This window comes from Canis aureus, chromosome 24 (genome assembly GCF_053574225.1).
Source record: "Canis aureus isolate CA01 chromosome 24, VMU_Caureus_v.1.0, whole genome shotgun sequence".
Taxonomy (NCBI): domain Eukaryota; kingdom Metazoa; phylum Chordata; class Mammalia; order Carnivora; family Canidae; genus Canis; species Canis aureus.
The window spans coordinates 20,869,116-20,888,126 of NC_135634.1; the positions used below are offsets into that span (position 1 = coordinate 20,869,116).

Genomic DNA, 19,011 nt, shown 5'->3' on the forward strand with positions numbered 1-19,011 from the left:
CTGTAATAAATAATCTTAACTTACATAGGTAACATGTTTATGTAAGTACTCTTAATATATCTGTCATATTTTATATGTATAATAATACATAATAAATGTTCTTAGAATATGTGTGTCTAAGTGTTGACCCAAGTCATGTTCTCCTATAGGATCTACTCCTGGCAATGAAGCCGTTGGGATATAGGGACAGCATATGTGAAATTTCAAATGCACTACTACATCACCCTTCAGAAATGATTTGTCAATTTTCTTTCTCTCTCTCTCTTTTAATTTTTTAAATTTATTTATGATAGTTACACACAGAGAGAGAGAGAGGCAGAGACATAGGCAGAGGGAGAAGCAGGCTCCATGCACCAGGAGCCGGACGTGGGATTCGATCCCGGGTCTCCAGGATCGCGCCCTGGGCCAAAGGCAGGCACTAAACCGCTGCGCCACCCAGGGATCCCTCTCTCTCTCTTTTAAAGATTTTTATTTATTTATTTATTCATGAGAGACACAGAGTGAGGCAGAGACATGGGCAGATGGAGAAGCAGGCTCCTCATGGGAAGCCTGATGCAGGACTCGATCCCACGACCCCGAGATCACAATCTGAGCCAAAGGCAGACGTTCAACCACTGAGCCACTCAGGTGCAACGGATTTGACAATTTTCACCTAACAACAGTGTGTAAGAATGACTTCTTCCTCACATTTGCTAACCTACATTATTTTTCTTTAATTAAATATTTATCTCTATGCCTGCAAAAAAAATTGATACCATACCGGTCTTTGCCTTTTTCTGTTTAGCACCCTGGGTGGAATACCTCTACTAAAAAAATAAAATGTGTTAATCATGAACATTAGCTCCAAATAGAATTTGTTTTATGGAAAAATAATAATTATCTACTGTTTAAATATTGCTATAGGCTTACCTATCAGAATCTTCATTCTGCATAGTAGGAAACAGGTGGTTATCAGTTTTTCCACTCTTTCTTTGTTGAATTAGTCCAGCTGCAGGAGCAGCAACAGGAGGAGGAGGAGGAGCAGCCGGAGGAGCAGCAGCAGCAGCAGTAGCAAGAGCAGCAGGAGCAGCAGGAGGAGCAGCAGCAGCAGGAGGAGCAACAGCAGCAGGATGAGCAGCAGCAAGAGGAGCAGCAGCAGGAGCAGCACGAGGAGCAGCAGCAGCACAAGGAGCAGCAGGAGCAGCAGCAGGAGGAGCAGCAGCAGCAGGAGCAGCAGGAGGAGCAGCAGCAGCACAAGGAACAGCAGGAGGAGCAGCAGGAGTAGCACGAGGAGCAGCTGGAGCAGCACGAGAAGCAGCAACAGCACGAGGAGCAGCAGGAGGAGCAGCAGCAGCAGCAGGAGCAAGAGCAGCAGCAGGAGGAGCAGCAGCAGCACGAGGTCCAGCAGGAGGACGAGCAGCAGGAGCAGCAGCAGGAGCAGCAGGAGGAGCAGCAGCAGCACGAGGAGCAGCAGGAGGAGGAGCAGCAGCAGGAGCAGGAGCAGCATGAGGAGCAGGAGCAGCACGAGGAGCAGCAGGAGCACGAGGAGCAGCAAGAGCAGCAGGAGGAGCCACAGGAGGAGCAGCAGGAGCAGGAGGAGCAACAGGAGGAGCAGCAGCAGCAGGAGCAGCAGCAGGAGGAGCAGCAGGAGGAGCAGCAGGAGCAACAGGAGGAGAAGCAGCAGCAGCAGGAGGAGCAGCAGGAGGAGCAGCAGGAGGAGCAGCAGGAGCAACAGGAGGAGAAGCAGCAGCAGCAGGAGCAGCAGCAGGAGCAGCAGCAGGAGCAGGAGCAGCAGCAGCAGCATATATCTTTTCTGCTCCTTCCATTTTACTACTCTTGTGCTTCTTCCTTTCTTTTCCACTCTTGAATGGAAATTTGATACTGAGAAGAACTCTTACAACTTTATTCATTAAAAAGAACTTTTTCATTAATTGTATCATTTGACATACATATGACATCAGTTTGTCATAATTTTAATCAATAAAACTATCTTGCGCTTAACTTTATCATTGCATGTAATTGCAATTTTTGGAAATTCTGCTTCATTTCTGTTTGAATAGAACAACATAATTTTCCAGAATTTCAAAAATGACTTTAATTTTGTGTTCATATCTACACTTTGCCACCTAACATTCCCAACTTCACCCCATCTGACCAGCAGATCCAAAGAAATAAAGAGACACAAAAATCTGTCCTCTTCTGTCTTTACCATCTGGATTTTGCTTACACAGACAGATTTAAAGGATGTGACGTTGTGATGCTCCAGGAACAAATAGGAAGCTTTCCATTTCTGCACTGAGCTATTCTTTCCCCAACTGCCTTTTATAACTCTTTTTTCATTTGGATCCCAGGGCTATCAAAAAAGTCACAGTGTTCATTAAAATATGGGAACCAAAGTTCACCACAACGTAAAAGGAGCAGAGCAAAACTGGCATTAGTGTAGAATTTGGGGAAATGAATAATGCTCCCCAAATTTCACATTCCATAACCATAAAATTTTATAGCTAGAGGGTATAAAAGTAATTATCAACTTTAATCCCATTTTCTATTGATAATGGGAATAAAACCAAAAAAGGTTACATGATTTGTCCAAAGTTCCTAAAGTGGCATTACCTAGCATCAAAAGAGATGATACAATTCCTTAATGCTGAATCAAATAAATGACCCAACAAGTTTATTTATCAGCTATGCTAAAAGTGTGACTTTGGCACAGTAATTTAATACCTTAATTGGGGATGAGGCGCTTAGCTAATTTTTATTTTAAAGGAGGATATCTCTAGATTTTGTTTATTTTTCACCTCAAACATCAGTTTTCTCCCTTAGAGTCAAATACTGAAGGTTTGCTGAAAATCTATGCTACCTACATGATAAAAGTCGTATGTGTCAAAATATATCATACTTTATTAAACATAATGTAAAGGTTTGACTCAACAGAAACACCTGAGAATGGTGATTAAACAAACACATGTGTGTATACACACACACACACACACACACACACACACACGTGGGCACCTGGGTGGCTCAGTAAGCTAAGCATCTGCCTTTGGCTCAGGTCTTGATCCACGGGTTCTGGGATCAAGACCCGTGTATCAGGCTTCCTGCTCCGCCGAAAGCGTGCTTCTCCCTTTCCCTCCGACATCTGCTCCTCGGTTTGTGTTTTCTCTCTCTCTTTCTCTCTCTCTCTGTCAAATAAAATCTTAAAATTTTTTTTTTTTTTTTTTTTTTTTTTAAATAATGTGGAGGAGATGCCTGAGTGGCACAGTTAGTTGGGCCTCCAGCTCTTGATTGCAGTTCAGGTCATGATCTCAAGGTCATGGGATCGAGCCCCGCCTCAGGCTACATGCTCACTGGGGAGTTTGCTTCTCTCCCTTTCTCTCTCTCCCTCTACCCTTCACCCTGCTCACACCCTCTAAATAAATAAATAAATAAATAAAATAAATAAATCCTAAAAGAAAAAAAGAGTCTGTTTTTAAAAACATGGGACAAAAAAACTGGTGATGATGCAAATATTTGTTATTAAAAATATCTCAAAGTGGTCGTGTTGGAATTTGAAGTTCCAAGAGTTTGAGGAAAGCAGAGAAGACTACACATACTGTAGCAATAAATAGATTGGTTTAGATGAAATATTTGTTTATATCCCTTCTCTTAGTTATTGCTTCTTTTCCATTTTATGTATTTATTTATTTTAAAGATTTTATTTATTTATTCATCAGGGACACACACAGAGAGAAGCAGAGACACAGGCAGAGGGAGAAGCAGGCTCCATGCAGGGAACCTGATGTGGGACTTAATTAATCCCAGATCCCGGGATCATACCCTGAGCCAAAGGCAGACGCTCAACAGGTGAGCCACCCAGGCATCCCAACTTCTTTTCCATTTTATTGTTTGGAAGTGCAACTTATATTTAAGCCAATAGATAAAAACCCTAGATATCATGATATATATTTTAAAGATCTATGTATTTTAGAGAACAAGACTGATAGCATGAGAGATGCACAGCGGGAGAGAGAAACTCAAGCAGACTCCATGCTGAGCACAGATTCCCGACGTGGGGCTCCTCTTCACAACCCTGACAACACAACCCAAGCCAGAAACAAGACTAGGATTCTCAACTGGCCGTGCCCCCCAGGCACCCCAAGATAATCGCATTTTTAAAGCAATTTTCTCTACAGTTATTCTGCTTCATGAGGTCACAGGGTGCATAGTGAAAAGAGCTTCCCAGTTCACACGCCACTTGGGAAACTGAAAGAAACTTAAGGAACACAAATCATATGTTTTCCTGCATTCCTATCATTTAGATTGCAGAAATAATCTATTTCCGAACACAATTATATATTGAGACAACCCCATTTTATACACGAGCTTTTTTCATAAGTGGAAAATCAAAATGGCTCACATAATTGACAAAGACAAAAAACAAAAGAGCAACAGCAAAGTGAATCTACCTCTTTTTGAAGTTCAACTTTCTCTTTTTCCGAAGCCAGGAGTTCTACTTGTAACATGCCTTTCTCATTCCTAAACCTTTGCAGATCTTGCTTATCTTGCTGTAATTCTTCTTTTTGATGTACTTCTGATGTTCTGAAAGGACGTGGTGAAGAACTCACAACTTCTAATGCAGGTTCCGTACTTTTATAGTTATTAGTACTGTCATTATCTGCATATAATGGCTTCTGGAAAGAGTCTCGTATTGGTTTTGTTTTCTTGTAAGTGTTTGTAATAGCAGAAGTATCATGCCTTTTCTTCTGAATCATTTGTTTCACCACATTGGAGTGGGCAAGCTGCAAATCAAAAAGGCTTTCTGGGTCACTATATGGAGGGATATATCCAGTGTCTAATTTACTATTAGTGGTATTTTGGTTCAAACTTTTGGCCATCTGCAGGTCAAACTCTTGGTCTTCTTTCACTTCAAATGTAACAAGTGGGTTCCTTACTTTTTTATCTTCTGTATCGTTATCAAGACTCTCATTTTTGTTAAAAACATGCTCACCTGGTTGGTTATCATTTTCATGGAAAGAAAGCTTAGAAGATGACTGGCAAGCATAGTCTGGAGACCCAGAGTATGAATGAGAGAGAACAGCATTTTCGAGACTAGGCTCTTTTCGTTCAGGAAAGGCCTGAGGTACTACAGAGACAGACACTCCAAATTCATCTTTTTCCTCATAATCAAGTGTAACTTTTGTCAATTTTGGAGGTATTTCCTTTAAGTCTGCTTCTTTAGAATTACCATGTAGTGGCTCTACCTTAGGATGAGTAATAATTTGGTACTTTTCACAAGTTTTACCAATCTCCTGAGTTAACTCTCTGCTCATGAGCTTTACATTATTTTTCCAATCTAATTTGCCTTGTTTCATCCATATCTCCTCATACTTCTTGTGTGCACGAAGATGTTCTGAATGTACAGATCTACCATCCTGTCTATCACATTCCATATGCATTTCTGGTTCTCGAGCCATATCTTGCAGTTGCACAAGTGGAACGTTAATTTGCTTGGTTTGGCTTTCAGATGTCTTTTCAGCCAGCATACATGTTTGTGAAATAACTTTATCCTTAGGTAATCAAATGCGGACAAAGAAAAATTAGAAAATAATTAAAATTTAGTTATTAGCTGCTCCTAAGACACTGATTATAACTAAGAAGTGAGGACAGAAGAAAAGCATAAATCCATTCACTTATCTTTTGTCAGGTTTCTCTTCACTAAACAATTCAATACACTTACATCTACCAAAAAATGAATCAGATGATTTTTAATGTTACAAACTTAAAAACATTTTATCCCCTTGTATCTTAAACAGTGAGCTCCTACAATGCATTTCAGGAGTTTTTACAAGTTTAAAACCTAGATAATAGGCAAACTACATTTTTTGGGGGGCAAATATCAATTAACATCAATCAAAGAAAAACAAATTCCTATATTTTAATTTATATACTATGAAAAAATAATTATATACTATGATAGTGTTAGACACTGCTATAGATTATCTGCTTGTATCCAGCTCTAATATATTGTAATGTCCACTGAGAGTGGATAAGAAAAATATTAATAATATGGATTTCCTGTGCTGAAATAAAATAACTGAAAGGAGTTATTGTTTATAATCCAATTACAAAGCTCCCATCCTGGAAGGTGCGATTCTACAACAGGCGATGATCGTACTGATTTCATGACCCCATTCTCTGAAGTCAACTACACAGAGATCACAAAGCAGAATAAATCTTTAATCTTGGCATTTGTAACTGGAAATAGAGAACTAGGCACTTTGAACCACTGAGAATAATCACTCCTTGTACATGAGTCTAAGTCAGTAGTCATCATTGTTATACTGCTCATAATTTCAACTGCTTATACATGACTCAATATTTGATGCTACCTTCTTTATCATGTAAAGAAGTTACAAAAATGGAAGAAGCAAAGAATATTTAGAATTATTTTTGCCTCAAAAGAAATTTTTTTTTGCCTAAATTCCAAGGATGAAGTTTAGCTAAACTTAGTTACTAAAAATTACAACATTTTGAGTTTTGTAACTCGTAAACTTTTATAAAAACTAAATATGAAATTATACTCTATTGACTTCAATATAGCCACTCAAAGATAATTTCACTTGAACCATGTAATATTAGAAAAGCAGGGAAAACAATATAAAATCAGAAATTTAAATTTAAAATTTTACATACCTGGGGGTGGTTATTTTCACTTTCATCAGGCCTTTCTTGCTCTTGCTCTTGCTCTGATGCCACTTCTAAGTCTGGTTCTGATGACAAATCTATATATTTAGTTAAAATGGACTACTTAGAATGGTTAGATAAAAGCTATTACCTCTATAAAAATAGAAAATATCATTTATCACTTAAGAGTTTAAATTCATCTTTAGCTGAATATTTAAGAAATACTTTTAATTATCTAAAATTTGAGAAATACTAAATGTCACCAGGTTAAAGGCACACAAACATCTCCAAGATTCATTCACAAATTCATCGACTTAATATCCATGAACAAAACAATAAGAAACAAAAGTTTAAAATACAGTAGAAACATATAAAATCACGAGATTATTCTCTACTTTGTAACAGTACCTCTTAAACAACACCCTAAGCTTCAACCACAACGTTATTCATCATTTCCAAAATCATTAGTACTTTTCATGTCTTTATCAGTGTATATCCTCCCTATGGGTGTATGTCCCCGATGAGTAAACGTTTCTGAAATTATTTTCCTCTACTACTTGACAAATTTCCTTGCATCCTTTAGGACTCAGACTGCTGTGTAAAGTCATCCTTGATTATAGCTATCCTTTCCCAGATAAAGATGTATCTCTTTCTTTGGGGTTACCTTAATACCTTACAGGTTTTCTAGTGTACCTTCACCACCTGAACTGTAAACTACTTCCTTATATATCTAGTTCTTTTGCTCCTACACTGTAGGGGACAATCTTGACAATCTGGGGGTGGGGGGGAGGAGGGAGGAGCAGAGGGAGAGAGAAAATCTTGAGCGGGCTCCACCCCTAGTGCTGAGCCCCACCTGGGGCTCCATCTCACAAGTCTGAGATATGACCTGAACTGAAATCAAGAGCTGGACACTCAACCGAATGAACCGCCCAGGCATCCCTGTAGGGGACAATCTCTTAAATCATCTTTGTGTAAACAGTCTTTATGTTACTTAGTACTTACTTACTGAGTTCCCACTAAGTGATAGATAGGGGACCGGGTTTAAAGAAGCATGTGGATATAAGGTGTCAGGAATAGCTTTCCTTAGACATAATGCCTAAACTGAGACTGCAACAGTGACGTCAGACAGATTCAAAGGGATCAGAGGGCAGAAAATGGGGAGAGCATGCAAGGCTGTAGTAAGACGGGAGAGAAGCACACAACAGGGTAAATATTTGTCTAAAATAGAGGGATCAAAGAGGAAGACATCACTAGCAGTTCAGGATACCAGAGATAAGGGCAGACGGTATAAAGGGCTAAAGATGGAAGACTTAGGCAGAAGTCAAGAAGTCAAGTCAAGATTATGAAAGCTTTGTATGTAATTTTAAGATGCCTGGACATAAATATGTTTTCAACAGTTGGTCACGATCGTATATGTATTTGAGACAGATCACTCTAAATACTGTGGGGAGGATGAGTGTGAGGGGCACTGTGATCAAAGATAGGAGATGAATTAGAAGGTAGTAATGCAAAACAAAGATGATACACACCTGAACTGACAGAATGGTTCCAGAAATATTCAGAATATAAAATTATCAGGGCTCAGTACAGAATAAATATGTACTAAGTGAATCAACAATAATCCTGGCATCAAGGGAAAAGAGATATAATTTACATCAACTGTTTTATGTTGCTTGCATGTACTTTGTAATTTTTTTGTTTCACATTTTCCTGTGGTACAGGAGCCTACAGGTGTTTTCTTTTTAAAGTCTTGCTTCTTGGCTCTACCAAGCTCATGAAGAAGTAACAGCAAACAAGTCACTTGTATAGATCAATAAATTTGGATTTACAGTCTATACTCACTACTCCTGGAGATAACTGGAAATCTTTAGAAAATGAGTTCATTCTCATTAAAGAAGAAGAAAAGAAAATAACATAAAACTACAGGAGTGAAAAAATATTATACGATATGTTAGTACACACGTGATCATATGACTGATAAAGGACACTGGATTAACTGATACATTAAGTAGAACACACGTTAGATGTGCTTAATCAACTGAAAATCTTAGTAGAAATAGAACTGACTTTCCATATATTATTTTTAAATGATATTCAATACTTAAAACCAATATTCCTTGGGAACTCTTTACTCATTTAAAATAATAAAACAGCACCTGGGTTGTTCAGCCAGTTAAGTATCCAACTCTTGATTTCAGCTCAGGTCATGATCTCAGGGTTGTGAGACTGAGTCCCACATTGGGCTCCATGCTGAGTGTGGAGCCTGCTTGGGATTCTCTTTCTCCTTCTGCCCATCCCTCCCTCCTTACTTTCTGACACTCTCTAAAAAAGTAAAATAAAAATAATCAAACAAGGAGATGGACTATGCCTACATAGCTGAGAAGAGGATACTATGTAGTAAATTCTCAATGATTACCATTACTGCTGGGAAAGTCAACTCCAAAATAAAGTCATAGAGAATATACGAAATATTTTAATATTCTGTTTGGGAAGGTGCTTTTTTTTTGTTACAGTAAATATAGTATGACCAATACTTATGAATTTAGAGCTATAAAAATAAAGCTAAGAAACGATGTTGTGAGTTAACAATCTTTACATCTCTACCTAGTTTTCCCAACTGGTCCCCAAATTCTAAATCTAATCCTGCTACCCACTCTCAAGTGAATGATGAATACGAGCCTAAAAGAAATTATTTTCTCCTAATTCTCTTTATTTATATGTGGCTTTGGTTAGAGGAAGAATGCAAAAATGTCTTGCTAAAAGATGCTCTGTTTGGTGGTAGGTTGTATGAAAGGAGTAACCACAAATTTTACCACAAAATTATTTCTGAAAAATCAGAACTATGGTGAAATCATGAGGATGCAGAACTCTCTCTGATTCTTTTTTTTTTTTTTTTTTTTCTCTCTCTCTCTCTCTGTTTTCTGGTAGCAGTGATTCACACAGGCCATGGAGCGTAGAATTCTCTAACTGAAACACAGCTCCAATATTAATATTTTATCTATTAAGGTTGTCTGTCCAAATTCTGTGGATGTTGACTCATTTTTGATCATTGGTTGTGATACAAATGGGCATTTATTATCAACTTTCAAATCCCCAGTTCTTTGACAAGTCTCATTACTGAGGGACACACTAGAATCCCAATCAGAAGAATCTGAAAACAAAGTTTCCTTTATTAGAATGTAAACAATACAAACTTAATGAATTTGTACAAATTCTTTTGTTAGAGAAACAGCCACAAGTCCTGCTCTTCTCCCAGACACACTACTTACTACTCATTCGTAGCTAATTATATTTTACATGTCCTATACTTGGCATTCACACAGATGTATTTAACTCTCTCTCATTTTCTCTTTTTTATTCTCTAGTATTATATAGTTTAATTCACTCACCAAGCTCTATTACATATTCTATACTCCATAAAAGCTCTGTTCATTGATAATTACGAGTCTTCAAGGTCTGAATGTTTTTAGTAACAAAACTGATGTCTAATCATTTATTTTATGTTTAAATATGCATTTTGTGTTCTAAAGACGGGAGGTTTTAAAAACTTGTAATGAATGGTACTACTTTAATAATAATGAGATGGGTCTTTCCTCAATGCACCAACATCCTCAGAATTTAATTTTTAGACAAATATCATATTTATATGAGAAATGAAAGACTTGGGTAATATAATCCTTTCCGTGTAAAAACAAAGTCTCAGTCCACACTGAGATCCAAAAACTACAGCGCCATGAAACAGAAAATGAATATATAACAAAACTATTGTCCCTTTATAAACAAGATAGGTCTGATTTAAACCTCTTAAGTCAAGGGAAAGAAAAAAGCAAGAAATGCAGAAATGGAACTTTAATGCCCATTTCATCACAAGGGCCCCTTTATCATTTTGTATCCATGAACCCTGTACATGGTTTAAATCAGTTCTCCCTTGTCATCTGAGAATCCCCAGAGTCCCAAGATCCATTGATTCACAAAATCCAAGAGGTGAAAACTATCTTCACAATCGTACTAAATGTTATTTGACATTTTCACTCTCATTCTCTTATTAAGTGTACAATAAAGTTTTCTAAAGATAAAATGTGTGATAGCATCACAACTCACATGATTAGTGGATCACAGCTCTAATGGCTAGCAACATGAGATTGTGTATCCTTGTGGGTTTTTTTTTATATCTTTGTGTTTTAAATGTTTGTTTTAATTTCTAAGATTGTAAATATCAACAGATATAACCCACTTAAGCAGACGTCCTTTGGAATTCTCAATAATTTTTAAATAGTAGAAAAGGACCCTAGGCCGAAAAGGTTCAGAATTACTTTTTTAAAAGATTGTGTCTACCACATATTAAGATACAACTAATTCTTTCCCACATTTCTAATCATCAAAGTCACCATACACACACATACAATCAGAACAAGTGTTTGGCTTAAAATGATCAATATAACAATACAAAGATGAAATGAAGTTAAAACACAACTGATATGTTAGCAAGGGAAGCTTTACTCTAGGTAAAAGTCAGAATTCAAATAAGTATGGTGAACACCGGAAAAATCTTAGAGTCTAATAATTAACTTCTGGGAATCCCTTAGAAGTAAAGGAATTCCAAACCGGGAACATTAGGATTTCAAAACTTAAAAGTAGAAACTTGAACTAAAGCTTACATTTTTAAAATCTCTTTTTCTTATGCTTGTAAATATCTTTTGTTCAAACATGGATGTCAGCAATGAAATAAATCTACCTTATTTATGTCAAATCCTTCAATTAAATTTGTCTCACATACACACACACAAAGAAGAATTTGGTAGAAGAAGACGATGGGCATTTCAATATTTTAGTGTACACCTTTCCACAGGTATATTTGTACTGTAAAATTTACCTGATATGGATGTTTGCTTATCACTCGTTGCTACTCCTTCATTAGGAACAGAATCTTTCACTTTAGTGGTCGACTGGATGGGTATTGAAACAATATGATTAAGACCATGTACATTTCATACAATCTGTAGTTAAAAATTCAAAATAAAAATACAAAAGCTTTACCTCCCAGTGAAGATCTTTTCCAGGAGAATCTAAAACACAAAAGGGACATGTAGTTAATCATACATAAATATGAAAGCCAACTATACATTCATGCAGTTAGGATTAAGCTGAATCCTCATGCTTGGCTTTGAAAGTGATTACATTAGGTTTTGGTCTTGATTCTCCAAACAGGAAGGTGGATTAAGACAGCGACAAGGGATCCCTGGGTGGCGCAGCAGTTTAGCGCCTGCCTTTGGCCCAGGGCGTGATCCTGGAGACCTGGGATCGAATCCCACGTCAGGCTCCCGGTGCATGGAGCCTGCTTCTCCCTCTGCCTATGTCTCTGCCTCTCTCTCTCTCTCTCTCTCTCTCTCTGTGACTATCATAAAAAAAAAAAAAAGACAGCGACAAGACAGAAATAGGAACCCATTATAAATACTAGAAAAAAATAGAAATATATGTTCAACATTAACATGCAGTTAGGATTCCAAAAGTAAGATGATGTTTCAAATGAAATAACTAAAACAGAAATCATTAAATGTTGCACATATACCAACATGAACATGCTGATTGATGGGGGAGAAAAGCAATCTTTAATCAGAGGAACAAATGATGACTCTGAGAAGATAAATGTGAAAGCTGATGGTAGAATGCAACAGCACATCCTGATTGCAGTACAGCAGAATCATTGATACCATTCTACTACAAGTATTTGCCATGTTCTTCAATTTGTCCCGTAATTTAGGCAGTACGCAGTTATGATGAATGCATAATTTATTGAATGCGTAATTTATTTTTCACCGAAAACAGTGTTATGAATTGATCAGCCTGGATATACTTGTAGGATAATAGTCAATAAAAGTATTCATTTTTGTCTATACCCATGTGGGCCACTGGTATGCCTACATTTCTTGTATCCTCTAGTTTAGCCATGTTAAAGTTTCTTGGCCCACGCATGCAGGAAGGTATATAAAACACATCTAAGAAATAACGTATAATAAGCTTTCAATATGGAACTATGACTACCAAAATGAAAAAAATCAATTTAATTGCCACCGAATTTTTAGATACTAAAAATCTTTTGTATTTCAAAATCAGTGTCATATTTATCGATAGTAACAATTTTAGCATTTAAGGAATGGACCCTATGATTTCTTTTGTTTCCAAAATTAGTTTGATTTGGTAAACTATGTCAGTCTTGAAAAGGTTTGTTTGAAACAGCTATCATCCCTCAAAATGAGCTATCTGAAAAACAGACACCCCATGCTTCCATATTCAAATTAATCTCATTTGAATAACGAATATCAAAGCAACATATATCTTTGAGGTCCAATAGATTTGACGAAGATGAATGGTGGCTATGTTTTATCCCAAGTCTAGCACTCCATTTGCTCTCAGTATTCTTTGTGGAGCTGCTGTGATCTAATCTGTTCCAGTACAAATAAACTCAAGCTATCTAAAAATCTAAAAAGTGAGCTCTCGGGCAGCCCCGGTGGACAAAGGATTGGTGCCACCATCAGCCCAGGGTGTGATGCTGGAGACCCAGGATCCGGTCCCATGCCAGGATCCCTGCGTGGAGCCTGCTTCTCCCTCTGCCTGTGTCTCTGCCTCTCTCTAGGTCTGTCATAAAAAAAAAAAGTGAATTCTCTAGAGTTTCCTCACCAACTCCAAAATTTCCTAGCTAAGACGTCTTTCATTTTTCCCTCTTTCCCTTCACTATCCCCTGTCTTCAAAAGTAATTTCTGGGGGCACCTGGGTGGTCCAGTCAGTGGGGGGTCTTAGCTCTTGATTTCAGCTCAGGTCATGAAGTCGGGGTCCTGGGATTAAGTCCCATGGTGGGTTCCTCAATCGGCAGGGAGTCTGCTTAAGGACTCTCTCTCTCTTCCTCTCCCTTTGCCCCCCTCCCTGCTCGCTCACTCTCTCTCTAACATAAATAAATAAATCTTTTTAAAAACTAATTTGTGATCTATGGTCTTGATATTTTTTTTTTTTTTTTTGCTTTTACAACCTTTTTATGGATTTTTTCCACCACTTCTTTCCTCTTTGTTTAGCAATAGTATCTTACATCTATACCTTCTATTTCTGTATCTCCTTGCTCCCTTCTGGTTATAAACATGTTCAGAAATAAAAACAAAATAATGCTTTTTCTTGACGCGGTTATGTCTTGAACTATCCAACAGCTCTTCCAGATTTCTCTACAGGGAAGTCTATACCCATGCTATTGAGCACATGACCCAAGGACCACCGCCACTGGCATCACCTGAGAGGTCAAAATGCAGAATTCCAGACCTGCTGTTCACAGTGTGCATTTTAAACAAGGTCTCGGGCGATTGACTATAATTTGAGAAATCCTGGGTCATACTGAACCCTGCCGCCAAATTCCTTTACCTTAACCTTCTATGATCAAGCCTCAAGTTCATCACTATCAATTCTGAATGTGAAGACGTATTAAAAGTCATAAATGTTCTAATGGAATTTTTATCAGGGCTAAAGCTTCCTTGATCTCCCCCTAATTGACCCTGCTCTCTTTTTCCTTCCAATTCTCTTTTTTGCACGAAATGATACTTACAAAGTACCACCATGTTATATGACATTGAGGTATACATATTTATTTATTTAAAAGATGTTTTCATTTATTTGACACAGAGAGAGCATGCACAAGCAGGCAGAGCAGCAGACAAAGGGAGAGGGAAAAGCAGGCTCCCAGCTCAGCACGGCTCCATCCCAGGTCCCGGGGATCATGGCCCAAGCCAAAAGCAGACCTTCAATTGACTGAGCCACCCAGGCACCCCTAACATATATACATTTATAGCTGACTAGGACATAGCTCTGCATAATCAGCTAGGTCAATCCATAATGTCTTCCCAACAGTGAGAAAAACTCTTAAGAGTGGGAAAATTTTGGTATACTACTCCGACAAGTTTTGGTACTGGAAGCTCACCTGATATTATCCCCACATTTCAAGTAATTTGCTCCTCCTTTTATTTTTTTTTTAAAAGATTTTATTTATTTATTCATGAGAGACACAGAGAGAGACAGAGAGAAGAGACAGAGAGAGGCAGAGACACAGGCAGAGGGAGAAGCAGGCTCCATGCACGGAACCTGATGTGGGACTTGATCTCGGAACTCCAGGATCATGCCCTGGGCTGAAGGTAGGCACCAAACCACTGAGCTACCCAGGGAGCTACCCTGCTCTTCCTTTTAAAAGAATTCTTTTATTTTACCACCTTCCACTATAAAGCATTGCTTAATTTTCCTCCATTTACTCCCTGTACTCTCAGCCGTTCTCATCATTCCCTCTTTGCTCTTTTCCAACTATTTCCAGGCATTCCTTAGGCCTTGGAATACCTGGAAATGGAACCAGTAATTTAGCTCCTTTAGTGGTACTCCCAATTTAATCTGCAGCTGACACCTGATAAAATATAGAACTTACCTCCTTTTCACATCTTTCTTTCTATGCATTTAATAGGTGATTTTCTTTGGAAATTAGGATACGTGAGAATGTGTTTTAAATCAACATTCTGTCAAATGACTTTTTATAAAATACAATTCTTACCTTCTACTTGTTCATTGAATATACTTTGCCCTTGTTGATCTGCAGCTCCAGGTAAACAATCAACAGATTTCTCTGGAAGTCTTACAGAAATACTCTGTTAAAATTAACATCAATAGTGAGTTGCATAAAGATTTCCAAATCCTTTTCTAAGAAAATATTAGAATGTTCTACTTTAATCACAATCAGACATACAAATAAGAAAAGCATGTATTGAAAACCAACACATTTAAAAACCTCATCTATGCTCTCTCAATTAAGTGCACCTTTTTATCTTCATTTGGTCATTAACTCTACACTGAACATGGAAGGCCAGAGTAAATATTTTCACAGACAAGAAGACTGACTTATACGTACATTTCATCAAGGAAATAACAAAACACCTGACTCTACTTTGTATTTTCCACCAGGATAAAAGGACAGTAAAACTATGTATTGAAAAAAATTCTTTAATAAGTATATTTGCTATAAATTTAAACTGTTCCTAATGCCAGAAAGTTTTTTAGTCTTAAAATAAGATACTTGGCATGATAAGAAACCTTGGAGTACATCATGTTGAGTATAAACAGAACACTGTGGTAGCTGCTGCTTCACTTAAACAAAAGCTTGGAATTTTTATTGGTAGGAAAAAATGGTTGAATGAAATGGCAAAGCAGGAAGAAAAACTTTTCCTGAAATTATGTTTAAATAATAGCAAAATATTTTAGATACAGGTATGAAATGCTTCAAAAAGTATAGTAAGCTTTCAGAAGGGAAGAATAAGAACATTTATTGAGGGCAACCCTGTCGGGACCCCTCTCACTTCAAAGAGCTTTCTCTGTATCTTTACTGAATAAACTTCTTTCATTTTACTCACTCATGCAAAAACAGCATGATTATTGATTAATCACCTAAAAGGTACCAGGCATTTGTTTTAGTACGCTCAGCTTCTTTTCTACACACAAAAATAACAATGATTATAACAATGGAGTGGGACTTCCTGCTTCCTGGTCATTCTAAGATATTGGAGTAAAATGAACAGATGTGCTCCATGGTCTCTCTGTCCAGAATGTGCTTCTCCAAGATATTCTTGCGACTGGTCCTTCCCACCCTTCACTTGGCAGCTCTGGCCACACTCAGAGAGATCTTTTCTCACTACCAAAATTCCACTCCCGTTCTCATCTCCACCCTAACTACAAACACCTCCAATATTCCCTAAATTAACGTTTCCATTTTTTCTTTTTACATGAAACACTTACAGTGATTTATAATGGATCAGTTTCCTTATTTTTCTGCTCCTACCACTACAACCTGTACAGCCTGGTCACAGTCAGTATTCAGTAACAGAAATGTATTTAAGGTCGAAACACTGAAAATCATCTCACTGAGGGGGTGCCTGGGTGGCTCAGTCAGTTGAGCATCCAAATCTTGATTTCAACTCAGGTCATGGTCTCAGGGTCGTGAGATCGAACCTCACAATGGGCTCTGTGTTGAGCATGAAGCAAAGTTAGGATTCTCTCTCTCCCTCTGCTCCTCCCCGCCTGCTCACAACGTGCGTGCTCTCTCTCTCTCTAAAACATAATCATCATCCTCATCTCACTGAGAGGGTCTAAGTACCAAATCACTATACTGTCAGCCCCTGAAGAATGCAAGTCAAATATCCACAAATGACTTTTGATGCCCCCAAAACCTAACTACAGTCAAATATCCACAAATGACTTTTGATGCCCCCAAAACTTAACTACTCATCTCTTATTGAATTTCCTACTTTAAGAGCAATTAGACTTAAAAATAGGAAATGTATATGAAAAACCAAAACATTTCAATAAAAGACTCACATATATGCTCTCTAGATCTAAGCTAGATCTTAACCCTCATTTGGCCACTGACTGTAAACTGAGCATGGAAGGTCAAGTAAATTATAACCTGATGTTGACCTTACCAATGACATAAAGGCAATGAAAAAACTTTGTATATTATATGTACTATACACTATATCCTTAAAATATAAAGAAAAGGTTATCAAGAAAATCATAAGGAAGGGAAACTACATTAAGAAAATACTGTATCGAAAAGCATCTGTAAATGGACACGCAATTCAAGCCCATCTTGCTCAAGGGCCAACTGTACACCTACACAATGTCTCTAATCACAGGCTACTGAAACTTAACATACCCCAAATTAGAAATCCACCTGTCTACTCTAACTTTCCCATTCTTTTCTTAACACTTGCCATTTTACTGTCCTTCAGAAATCTTCACATTTAAAAACCATGCCCTCTATATTTAGTAAATCACTAAAATACTGCTGTGATCATTTTTGTCTATTTCTAAAGCATTCTTTACTCCTTACAAAGTGCTTTCACCTTTGTTACCACATTTGGTCATGACACATACCTAAGAGGTACGTATTAGTATCATTTTTATGAATGAGGTCACTGACATTCAAACAAAAAATGGTTAAGCAAGTTTTTCTGAGATCCCACAGCAAGTAAGTGACAGAATCAGGATGGCAGCACATCTTTTGACTTCAAATACAGTGCTCACAGCATTGTAGAGCAGCTGCCTCTATTAAGACATGGGCCCTTTTTACCTTCTTCCATAGTTGTCACCTTAGAATAAGTCATCATTATTTATACTTATGTTACTATAAGTAGGGCTGCCACAAAGGTACTCAATGCATGCTATTTTAACTATCCAAAATGTTTTTACCTTTTAAAGTACCACTAAATCATGGGGGCCTTGATGGCTGAGTCAGTTCTGAGATCAAGCCCCAAGTCATCAGCCTCCCTGCTCAGTGGGGAGCCTGCTTCTTCCTCTCCCTTTGCCCCTTCCCCCGCTCATGCACACGCTCGCTCTCATAAATAAATAAATTAATTAATTAATTAATCTTTACAAAAATAAATGAATAAAGTACCACTAAACCACATTGTTAATTATACTCCCAATGCTCCTTGTAGATCTACCTGACAATCCAAATATAACACTTTTAGGCAGCCTGGATGTCTCCGTTGGTTGAGCATCCAATACTTGGTATCAGCTCAGGTCATGATCTCGTGGTCATGGAATTAAGCCCTGTGATGGGCTCTGCGCTCAGAATGGAGTCTGCTTCAGATTGTGTCTCCTTCTGTCTCCTTCTCCCTCCCACTCACTCTCTCAATAAATAAATACATAAAATCTTTTAATAAATCTTTAAATATATAGTTAATATATAAATTATGATATAATATACATTATGCATAATACACAAACTATATATGCTTTATATATAAAAATAGAATATGGAAAGTATATGATACACATGTTAATAAATTTAATATATATAAACATAATGCATATGATTTATACTTCTAAAAAACTATAATCCAAACTCTGTCTAGATCACATTAGAAGTTTTCCACATCCATACACACCACAGAATCATACATTTCACCATAGGTTGACCTAGAGTTATTCTTTAGATTTTTAGATAACTTTAAAATCCAAACTCGGGATATCTCTGCCTCTCTGTGTGTGTGTCTCTCATGAGTAAATGGATGAAATATAGAAAAAAAAAAGACTCAACACATTTTTTTAAAAGATTTTATTTATTCATGAGAAACACAGAGAGAGAGAGAGAGACAGAGACAGAGAGAGAGAGGCAGAGACACAGGCAGAGGTAGAAGCAGGCTCCCCACAGGGACCCCAATGTGGGACTCAATCCCTGGAGCCTGGGACCGTGCCCGGAGCAGAAAGCAGATGCTCAACCACTGAGCCACCCAGGCGTCCTGATTCCTTAACACTTCTAAGCTCAGTTTTCTGCCATACTACCACACACTT

At 37.7% G+C, this 19,011-nt stretch overlaps 1 protein-coding gene across 1 annotated transcript in view; it reads right to left on the bottom strand.

Annotated features, from left to right (window-relative positions):
* Window positions 1–19,011, bottom strand: part of LOC144296613 (uncharacterized) — a 154,954-nt gene that overhangs the window by 57,242 nt on the left and 78,701 nt on the right. The window contains exons 19-24 of the mRNA XM_077869705.1: window positions 15,218–15,311; window positions 11,683–11,711; window positions 11,519–11,591; window positions 6,655–6,743; window positions 4,428–5,528; window positions 910–1,841 (exon numbers count right to left, since the gene is read on the bottom strand). Of these exons, the coding sequence (XP_077725831.1) occupies window positions 910–1,841; window positions 4,428–5,528; window positions 6,655–6,743; window positions 11,519–11,591; window positions 11,683–11,711; window positions 15,218–15,311 (2,318 nt within the window). The remainder of the gene's footprint in view (window positions 1–909; window positions 1,842–4,427; window positions 5,529–6,654; window positions 6,744–11,518; window positions 11,592–11,682; window positions 11,712–15,217; window positions 15,312–19,011) is intronic.